Source organism: Sitophilus oryzae, unplaced genomic scaffold (genome assembly GCF_002938485.1).
Source record: "Sitophilus oryzae breed Bouriz unplaced genomic scaffold, Soryzae_2.0 scaffold_661_pilon_pilon, whole genome shotgun sequence".
NCBI classification, from domain to species: domain Eukaryota; kingdom Metazoa; phylum Arthropoda; class Insecta; order Coleoptera; family Curculionidae; genus Sitophilus; species Sitophilus oryzae.
In genome coordinates this window covers 4401-16335 of record NW_022147264.1, presented here as the reverse complement: position 1 = coordinate 16335, position 11935 = coordinate 4401, and the positions used below count along the sequence as shown (strand labels likewise).

Here is an 11935-nt window from a genome sequence, read left to right as displayed (position 1 = left end):
GCGAAAAAATATACATCTCTGTGATTTTTTACGTAAAAAATATCTGTTTGTAAAAATCGCTACGAGCAACCGTTCTTAAGATATTTAGAATGGAAATAGTAAATACATGTCATTATTGACGAAAAATAAACACGTTGAGTAGATAGTTATTTCGCTGAAATAATAAATTTGGGAAACTTTAATTTTTTTAAATTAATCATAATTTTTTTTGCAAAAATGATGATATAACAGTTTCTGTTGAACATTTGGCACAAAAAAAATTCAAATTTACGGTTTGAGTCTAATAACTATTTAGTCAGCATCTTTAATTTATGTCAATGATGACAGGTATTGATAATTTCTATTCCAAATATCTCGAAAATTATTACTCGTAACGGTTTTTACCAAAAGACGTTTTTCAAGTAAAAAACGTTGTAAATGTATATTTTTTTATTCAGTAGTTTTATACAGGTACGGACGAAAAGTTATTACTCTTCAAACCAGTTAAAACATATGTAGGTGGCGCCCTCTACTAGTAGGAGTCATATTGACATCAAAATCAAATTTCTCATGTCAAAAAACTCCCAGGCACCAATTTTCATCCAAATATTGAGGTTACTTCAGAAATTATTTCGAAAAAATCGAAATAAAAATGAAATTTCTACACCCTGTATCTCCGAAACTAAGCATTTTAGGACATACATTTATACGAACTTTTTTACTTATTTTTATCTGCAGAATATGTTGCCGAAGTTTCCGGAATACATTTCGGACAACCCTGTATAAAGGCTAAAGAATAATTACAATAATTACATTCAATATGTTATTATATAAATACAGGGTGAGTCTTATATAAGTGCAAATATTTTTATGGGTAGTATATTTCGACCCCCGAAACACAATTATGATTTTTTTTTTCGCGAAAATAAATTTTTTTAAATTTGGAATTTTTTAAAGAAATTTTTGGAAGCTTTCAGTTAAAAAACATAAATTTTTGATAATATGGCAACATAAGTAGTAGATTAAATTTACAATAAAGATAAAACCCAGAAGAGATTCAACGGTTCTCAAAATTTTAGAAAAATATCATTTTTTTGGAAATTTTCAAAGTAAAATAACTCGATTATTTTGGACCTACATATTTGAAAAACGGTAAAGAGATAATTTGTTTGTTTTATCGAGATCTACCAGCCCTCAAAATATTTGCACTTATTTAAGGCTCACCCTGTATATACCGGGTGCCTCTCAAAAGTGGCTCACCCCTATAACTTTTTTATTTTTTTAGATAAAAAAACGAGATTTGGTATGTTAGTATATGACATAAATTAAGATTGATTAACGTATTCAATTGTTTGTGGTCACTTCCTGTTTCACCGAAAATGACTACAACTTTTGATTTTTAAATGGCACCCTCGGTAATAAAGAATACCCTGAATAGAATGACTTATCATATGTCAACTTTTGACATTCTAGCTTAATAAAAAATCCTATTTTAAATTTCAATCTAGAGTGCCATGGCTATCAGGGTTCGGAAAACTACATGTTATTTTTAAAAACTACATAAACTACATTACATGTAGTTAATGTAGTTTATGTAGAGGGTGTAGTTTATGTAACCTATGTATGTAACTTTCAAATATCAAAGATTTGAGGTGAAGTTATAATAAGTTGAAGCTTTAGAAAACACAATGTATTTAAGAAAACAGAAGAAATATGGCTTTAAATATAATATTCACACATCATATTATTTCGACCCCTCATACAAAGCAAAATAATTCATAATATCAATATCAAGACATAGTTTATTAAAGTAGTTTTCATGTAGTTAATGAACGGGAAAAGACGTAGTTTTTGAAGAAAAACATACAGAATTTCGTTTTTTTAATTAAAAAAATAAAAAATATATAGGGGTGAGCCACTTTTGAGACGCACCCGGTATAAGATTTTTAAAAGTTTTTTTGTTAAAAATACTATAACTTATCTATATATTTTTTTGTAAAATTACTTACAATTTTTTCAGTGTATATAACAAAATATTTTTTAACGTTCTCAGTTAAGTTCAAACCAAAAATTGATTTAATACCCTTCTTCTATATTAATTAAAACCTCAGTTTACCAGAAACCTTATCTCAAAATATCAAATCATATATTATGTTGGCCACAATCTCAACTCATTCTCGCCATTTATCAATATAACATAAAAATTCGACATTTCTGTTTTCTGGTCGGCGGCCATTCTGACTTGCTATAATCCCGAGATTTCGAAGGCTGTTTACCTTCATCAAATATCCGTTTAACCTTCCTGCCGCCTGGCAGGAAATTGATCGGTCTTAATTGAAAAATCCACACCCTCATACCACAGAAGAAATATTGCCTGGCCTGGATTATACCGGGTGCGTCTCAAAAGTGGCTCGCCCCTATAACTTTTTTGTTTTTTGAGATAAAAAAACGAGATTTGGTATGTTAGTATATGACGTAATATGGAGTGTAGAGGTAAGGAGAAATATCTTCGTGCATTAAAAAATTGTCATAAAAAGGGAAGACTTAAGATGGCATTGCTGTAGCAAAAACCTAAATTTTAAAATATGCGCCGAAAATTTTTAGAACAGGAAATGATTCAAAAGAGATAAATATTTGACGTGAAGGCGCGGGTTTCAAAAAAATACAAATTTTATTTTCATATCACATGAAAAAATTATCGATTTTTATTCAGCATCAATAGACAGGGCCTTCCATATATATATAAATAATTGTTTTATACGTGACTAACGTCATATTCAAGGCCTGACTGTTTTGACAGTTCTACCGAAGTGGTCGAGAATTAGTAGTCGTAAACAAACCTATTGTTTTCATTAGTTTCGCAACAAATCTGTGTTTTTTACGCGTTTCTATGCTAATAAAATTATACTAAATAATTTTGAGTGTACTCTGAGTGAATAGTGAACTATCTAGATCCGATTCATAACATCGTACCCGCGAAAAAAACCATACTTTAAACCGGTAAAAATTATAGTAACACCGGCAATGCGGGCTGTGTGTCCGGGCTAGGAAAAAGTTGGAGAATTTATATAAAAACATAATTAATAGCGTTAGTGTTAGTGTATAGTGTTAAACCAACATAAGTGACTTGTATTTTTAGGTAAAACAGTTTTCGTTTCTTTATTTTTTCTTTGTGAAATAAAAAATGCCGCAAAATTGTTCTGTGCCTGTGCCTTGTAGAAGCAATTATAATAAGTACTCAGGATCTGTCTACATTCTCTTTCCCAACAATATTAGCTGTAACTAGGACACGTCCAAAACCTACAGAAGATGCTGTGCCTACAATTTTTCCAAATCAACCCTCTTATATTACTGTGCATGTTGTCGTGATCCTGGATTGGACCACCGTCGTCACCAATCTTGTAGTCGCTGCCACCAAATGTTGTAGTTCTCTATTTGACTCGTATCACCACTTGTTGGGAATGTTATTCTTTATTTTTTTTTAATTAAATTCTTACTAAGTTGTTATTACTTTTTATTTTTAAACTTTTAATACAAAATATAAATTTAGCAGTATTACGTCTATGAAAAATTTTATGAATGTCCCTGGTCCTTCTGTGACCGTGCTTTTATGAGAATGCCCTCTCCGAAAATCCACGGGCGTACCTACTATTTCTTAATAATATTTTCAGGTAGGTTTTGCAAAAGGGACAAACATGACCATTTCTTAAGTAAATAGAAACCAGACATCGCGTCTGAAAGTAAACGAATTACAAAGGAAAACTAAAAATGATGCAACTTTTATGACTATTTCTTCCAAATTTCATCTTAAGGTAATGGTTCTGTTTATTTGCATCACCCATCTTTCTGAGAAGAATAATAATGTTGATGGTATTTTTCGTACCTTAAATTCTTTAGGCATAGCCGTAGAATAAGGGTAAAAATAATATTTTATACAATTTGTCGAATATACATATACATATAACCATATTAAATGTATGTTCACAACACCTCCCCCCTTAATGAGAGATTTCATGAGGTGAAAGTGATATGAAATCTCAAAACAAATGTTTATATAATTAATTAGTATAACTCAGATGGAAATGAATAAAAGTACATATATAAAAGTATTATACAAGTCTTAACTACTAATTATAACTAACTTACATTCTAACTTAACTAACATTTTTTTTTATAACTATTGCAGATTTAAAAATGTATCAAATGCGGAAATTATTTTTCTTTTAATGGTCGCCTTGATGGTACATACCCAATGGGTCTGCGCGAGGGCGCCTGTAAATTAACATTCTCTTCTTCGGAGTTTTCATAGTTACCTACATTTTCAGAGTTTTGGCTAATATTACGATTATAATGAGCAACATATCTATCACTATTTCTAGAAGATGGTTCCACAGACTGATTAACTCTAATGCATAAGTTTGGAATAATTCCGCAACAGGCTGTCTTGTTAGTACATTTTGTATACAATTTATAAATAATAAAAATAATAGCAAGAAGAGCTAAGATATAGGCAATTACAGATGCTGGAAATGTATAATTGTTTACAAGTTTCCTTTTTAGAATTTCATCACCTAACTTTTCAATATCTTCTAGCTTATGGCTCGCTACATTAAGTTCGGGGATGTGCTTTGTTAATTTCCTATAATGTTCGTTGAGAAATATTTCACTAATGTTTATTTTTTCTTCCTTTATCCTTTCGCAACAATTATCACTAATGTCGAATGGTGGAATAAAATCACTTGAAATATTGGACTGGACTGTATTTCCATGAGGGATTAGCATTGATGATGCGCTATAAGCTTTACATTGTTTACCTATAGTGACACTACCGCAATTTTTTAGTATTACATCTACGTGATTTTTTTTATTATTACATGATATCGTAAGAGTTTCTGGATGAGGAACTGCAAATAACCAAGTGTTACTGGTTTGTAGTTGAATAAAAATTGCTCTATCTGACTGAATTATACGTTTGTCACAGATATCAGGTATGATATTTGTGAATTGCAATAATTTAACTTCGCAATTATCTGCCAAATGAGCAAGAGAAACTGGTTTTTGTTGCTTGCAAATAAATTTATTTTCTATAATTTTTAAACAAGTATTAAATTCTATTTCCGACAGTGTAATAAACTGCTGTTTGCTTTCGTCAATTGCTATATATTTAGATGAGGGTTGAATTAATATAAACTGGTTATTTGACATTAATTTTGGAAAGGGTGATATTTTATAAATATAGAATAAATTTGTTTCAATTAAAGGGATGTTTATAATATATATTAATCGTTTGTTTTCGAAATAAACTTGCAACTCGATAACATTTAGAATGAGATTTGCATTGAGCGGATCTAATGGTACAGGAAATTCTAATCCATGAGGTAGAGATTCGGACACATCTTTTAATTCGTTAATTAACCTTAATGGCGTTAATATTGAGGGGTGTAAAACTCCCTTTCTTGCTACTAAAATAGCATTCGTAATCGTCATGATTTCTAATTGTAATTGATTTAGCATCATATTTAAAATAGTGACGTGTTCTTCTATGCCGGTTTTTATATATAGAAAATGAAAATTTTCTTTGACTTTGCTTAATTCATCGCTAATCTTTTTTATATTATTTTTTAATAAATTTTCGTTAAAATCTAAAGTTCCAATAGTATTATTGAAATTAATTATTGTTGATTGAACAATTTTTGTTTGTTCTTTTAAAAGTTGAAGGACTGAAGTTTCGTCTTTATTCATTTGTGAAATTTTATCATTATAGTATTTAGCATCTTCTTCATCTAAAACGCCGAATAAAACTTTAGTTGCTTTTCCTACAATATTGAACCAACCTCGTTTTTGTCTACTTTCTGATAAATGACTATGACCGATCAATTCGTGTAAGACTTCTAGTTCTTTTTCAATTTTTTCGAAAGTGTATTTAGAACTTTTCAAAAATAACTGACAAATATAATAGTGATATTGAGCATTCTCATTATTGCATAAATCTGTAGTATACTTACGGTAATTCTTTAATGATAATAACTTATTACTAATATTTTCTAATTCTACAAAAGTTACTAGTTTCCATTTGTTATTAAAAAACCTTAGTTCGCCCAGGTGCTCAAAGTGTATTCCAGGGTTCAAGTCATAAGTGGTTATATTGTATTCTGAGTGGACTACTGCTAGGATACTGGTAATTATTATAAATAAATTAACCCTAAAACAAAATATATATACTAATAATAAGCTAATTAAAATTTATTAATTCTAGTTTTTATAATCTATATATACTGATTATGTTTAGTTTTAATAATAAAAATATTTTAATCTATTTGCATGAATAGTTTGTTTATTTTTTCCTTTTTGAATTGTATAATTTACATCTGATATTTTTTTTATAATGGTATATGGACCAATCCATAAGGCGGAAAGTTTTTTACTTCTGCCACGTCGAACTGATTCGTCGTAAAGTAACACTTTGTCACCAATTTCGAATATTCTGGTATAACTGTTTTTATCGTAATTATTTTTTGATATGTTTTTACATTTTAATAAGTTTTCTTTAGCTAATTGATTAGAATGTTGCATTTTTTGTTTAAGATTGTTTATGAAATCATCATAAGTATAATTGACTTTAGGTGGTTGTTTAACTGATGTTGGTAATGTAGGAATATGTCCGAATAAAAGTTCAAATGGAGAAAATTGTGTAGCAGTGTGAGGTGTAGTATTATATGTAAATGTTGCATAGGGAATCCAATTATCCCAGTCTGTTTGAGATGTCTTAATGAAGTGTCTTAAATATTCTTCTAGAACTTTATGAGAGCGTTCTAGTGCTCCGTTTGACTCTGGGTGATAACTTGTTGTTTGGATCTTTTTTATCTTTAAAAACTTGCAAGTACTTTTAAAAATATCACTTAAAAAATTTGACCCCTGATCTGTGACTAGCATGTCAGGTATTCCGTAAATGCATATAATATTCGTTACAAAATGATGCGCTACAGTTACAGCTTCTTGATTTCTCATAGGTATATTAATTATATATTTTGTTAAATCATCCTGAAAGGTTAATATGTATTTGTGACCATTTTCGGTTTCTGGTAGTGGTCCAACTATATCTAAAAAACATTTTTCGAACGGTTTTGATGCCGTGGTCGTAATTACCATAGGCATTTTTGTTTTTCGAGACTGTTTATTTTTTTGACAAAGTTCACATTTTTTTATAAACTCTTTTATGTCTTTTTTCATACCTTTCCATGTATATAATTGAGATAATTTTTTATATGTGCGGGATGACCCTTGATGACCTCCTAATGGACAATTGTGATTTTCATTTAATAATACAACTTTTTCAGCATCTGAGGGGTTGATAAGACTGTTGTTAAATATTGTAATTTCTGAATAGAGGTCTTTAAAAATATATCTTATCATAGGAAGAACGATTTCCCATTTGACTAATGAGTTGTAATGATATTTTATAAATGATAGTTCGGTTTTTTCGTTGGATATAATATTTCGTAAAGTTAGTAAGCAAGACCAAATATTTTCATAATTAATATCACTGAATGTATTTTCGTTGTCTGTTAATAGAAATATATTACAATTATTTTGTTGATACTGAAAAACTGACGGCATGTCTAAAGGATTTGTGTTATCGTAATGTTCTAAAAATGTATTAATTTGTTTATTTTTTTCTAGAATTTTAAAGTCGTTTTTGTTGAATAATTTTGGCAAAAATAAAACTATAGGTATAAGTTGTGGTGTTTCAAACAGATTTGTGTTTTTTTCTTTGACTTTGGAATTAATAATTATATGGCTTTCGAGATGTGTTTTAAAATTATCATAATTGGTAATAATAGAATTGACATTTGTTGTGCTAACTATTCTACTCAATGCATCAGCATTTGTATTAATCTTTCCAGCTTTATAAATTATTTCATAGTCATATTCTTCAAGTTTTATTCTAAAACGCGTCAAACGAGAACCAGGGTCTTTGATATTAAATATATAGAGTAGGGGTTTGTGATCTGTAACAATTTTAAATCTTGTGCCAAAAATATATGGACGGAAATGTTTTACTGCCCAGACGATTGCAGTTAGCTCTTTTTCTGAAGTTGAATAATTTTGTTCTGCTTTATTTAGAGTTCTACTAGCAAACGCTATTGGACGATCATGATTAACCTTACCCTGCGATAAAATTGCTCCTACTGCGAAATTACTCGCATCTGTTGTTATAATAAATTCTTTGGTAAAATCTGGGTATTGGAGAACAGGTGGAAAAGTTATACTATCTTTAAGAATTTGGAAAGAATTTTCGCATTTTATACCCCAATTAAAAACAGAATCTTTTTTTAATAATTCGGTTAAAGGTTTAGCAATTTTAGCGAAATTTTTGATAAATTTCCTATAATATCCTACAAGCCCTAAAAAAGATTTTATATCTTTAGGATTTTTAGGTTGCGGAAAGTTTGTTACACATTGAATTTTTGATGGATCTGGTTTAATGCCGTTTTCTGTAATAATGTGACCTAAGTATAAACATTCTTTTCGTAAAAACTGACACTTCGAAGGTTGAAGTTTTAAATTATGTTGTCTAAATCTTTGAAAAACTTCAATTAATCTATCGTTATGTTCATTTAAGTTGTTTGCATAAATTACTATATCATCTAAATAAATAAAGCATTTCATACCATTAAGACCGCTTAAAACTGTGTTCATGAGTCTTTGAAATGTGGCGGGAGCTCCTTTTAAACCGAAAGGCATTCTGTTATAAACGTAATGTCCTGTATTAGTGCTAAAAGCGGTTTTATTTTTATCTTTTTCGTCCATTTCTACCTGATGAAATCCACTAGTAAGATCTAAGGTAGTAAAATAATGAGATTTTCCTAACTGGTCTAAAATTTCTGCTATATTAGGTAGAGGATATGCGTTTCCAATGGTAATTTCATTTAACTTTCGAAAATCAACGCATACTCTAAATTTAGGTGATAATGGGTCGCTTTTCTTAGGAACAACTAGTAAAGGACTATTCCAAGGACTGTCCGAAGCGGAAATTACCCCGTCTTTTAACATTTGCTCAGTTTGTTCATTAATTATTTCTTTATGTTTGAAAGGCAATCTATAAGGTTTTACGTTAATAGGACCTTTATTACTTTCTGTCGGTATAGTGTGTTTTATTGTGTTGGTGCTTGTTAGTTTATCGCCTTCTAAGTAAAAAATATCGTTAAAATCTCTACAAATATCTAATACTGAATTAGTTTCTTCTTCATTTAATTGGTCTAGATTAATTTCTTTTCTTATTTTAGCAAAACGATCGATAATGTCATAATTATATGTTTCTATAAATTCGTACTCATTAAAAGAAATAGGTTCGACATTCACTCTAGGTGTATGGATAGTTTGAGCTTCATTAGAAATATTTAATATGCTAACTAAACATTTATAGTTCTGGACTTTTGTTAGGCTTGACCCTAGATATAAATGTTCGGATAATTGTTTTGAAACTACTATGCCTTCGGACGAAGATAAATTAGCTAGAGCAGGTACAATAATTTGACATCTCGCGGGAATTATTGTAGTTGCTTCTGACGGCAAAATTTTAAAAAAATTGTCTTCAAAATTAATGACTCCGTCTTCGTAATTTATTTTGGCTTTATACTTTTGCAAAAAATCGCGTCCTAATAGTCCATCACTTTTAATCGGTATACTATCTGGCACAATGTGAAAAGGATGAGTTATTGCTTTGTTATTGTTTAATTTAATTGGGATGTTACAAACACCTTTAGTAAATACAGGTTCTTTACTTATACCTTTTAATTCTATAATGCAAGTTTTATTTAATTTTAGATTATTTTGTAATAAGATACATTCTTTCAATAAAGATATATCTGCCCCTGTATCTAATAAAAGATGTAATTCTTTATCTTTTATATCTAAAGAAGGGATTTTAATTATCTCTAATTGTTGGTAACTATCGGAAAATAATACTGATTTATGCGGTATGTCAATTAAGTTTTGCTCAATTTTAATTTTATTTTTATGCTCAGGTAGTGTGTAATTCATAGAACAGCTATTATCTAATTTTAAGAAGCGCTTAATCGGCTGCTCGCGACCAAGGCTTCGCTCTCGTTTCCCGAAAAATTTTGAGATGTGCTCGGTTCTGAAAAATAATTATCTGCTGAATTGATTAACGACTGAGAATTTATAGTTTGAATTTGTTGTGGTGATCTATTATTTGAACTATTAAAATTGGTAGTACTGGATTCATTATTGTAATTAGAAAAATTTTGAGATTGTTGAGGTATCGAAACATTTTGCTGCCGTTGAGGAACTTGTGAGTTATTAAAATTTCTTGGATTCTGAGAATATCTATTATTGTAATTTGAACGAGGATTATTACTGTTATAATTGTTACCATAATTACGATTATAATTACGCACGTCGTTGTTCTGATTAAAATTTTGATTGTTGTAGTTTCGATTAGTGAAACGTCCTTGATTATATTGTACTGTATTTACGTCTTGTCTATTTGAAAAATTATTATTGCTATTAAAATTTTGCGGTGGGCGTGTCTGATTATTGCTAGGTACATTTCTATTATATGAGTTACTATTTTGTTCGTATTGCCTAAGCTGTCTACACTGTGATGTTAAATGATTATTTTTAAAACAAAATAAACAGGAATTATTAGAAGAATGATTATTTAATTGTCTATTTCCACGCTCTACAAAACCTATATTTTTAAAATGCGAGTTTTTAAACCTGTCATTATTCTCAAGTTCCATTTCAATTGCTAATGATAAAGCTTTATCTAAATATGTAGTATTTTCGGCAATAATACGCATTTGAATTTTTTCATCGTTGAGTCCTTTTCTAAAAGTATTGACTAAAATGGAGTTTAAATTTTCTATTAAAACAGTAGCTTCGTTATTTGCATAATTTAAGTGACACGTTTCTTTATATTTATTAAAGAGAATTTGTAATCTATCGCCATATTCTTTTACAGTTTCCTTAAAATGTTGCTTTATATTCATTATTTGTGTTAGAAAATGCGATGGTGGTGTTTTTTATCAGTAAAGTGCTCTAATAAGAAATCTTTTAGTTCTTCCCAATTTTGAAACTGTTTATATTGTGTTACCTCTTGTGCCTTCCCCTTTTAATTTAGTACCAAAAATTAAATCTACTAGTAATTCTTTTTGATCCACTTTGACAATTTTTAATATTGAATCACAATTTTTAAGAAAAATTGGAGTGAATTTGCGTCACCCTGACCATCAAATGAATTTATTAAATTCAGAACATCAGTTGCGTCTTTACCTCCTGCCATTATTATATTTTATTAATGATTTATTACTTTAGTTTAAGAATTATTATTTATTTTTATAGATGTATTTTTAGTTTGAAGAGAGAAAAAAAAAAATATTTACGAATTTTAAGCAATATTTTTTTTTTTTGTTATTGCAGCCCAGAATTATTATTGTCTTAACTTAAATCTAACTAACTAAAATCAGAAGAAAAACAGTAGCGTCACAATACAGTAAACAAATGAAAGACTTACCCCGTCATCATCTGGTGAAAACAAAAGCTTCCCTGGAGACTTGCTGCTGCGTCTGGCGCTCCTTCAGTGTCCCCAATGTCATACGTCTCGTGTCGGGCTTCTTGCTGCTTCTTGGTGCACCTTCAAGAACTGCCCGTTGCCTCTATCTTCTTCAAAAACTGGTAGGTTTTCTGCTGCGTCTGGCGCACCTTCAGGAAACCTTTGGTAGTTTTTACCGCTGCCACCAATGTCGTGATCCTGGATTGGACCACCGTCGTCACCAATCTTGTAGTCGCTGCCACCAAATGTTGTAGTTCTCTATTTGACTCGTATCACCACTTGTTGGGAATGTTATTCTTTATTTTTTTTTAATTAAATTCTTACTAAGTTGTTATTACTTTTATTTTTAAACTTTTAATACAAAATATAAATTTAGCA

At 29.7% G+C, this 11935-nt stretch overlaps 1 protein-coding gene across 1 annotated transcript; it reads right to left on the bottom strand.

The window, feature by feature from the left end:
• Positions 1-3968: 3968 nt before the first annotated feature.
• Positions 3969-11592, bottom strand: LOC115887886. Its single transcript, XM_030907409.1, has 2 exons — positions 11519-11592; positions 3969-6181 (listed from the first exon to the last, which is right to left on the bottom strand). Exons 1-2 carry the CDS (start codon positions 11527-11529, stop codon positions 4192-4194), a joined length of 2001 nt encoding a protein of 666 aa, XP_030763269.1. The 5' UTR covers positions 11530-11592; the 3' UTR covers positions 3969-4191.
• Positions 11593-11935: the final 343 nt, after the last annotated feature.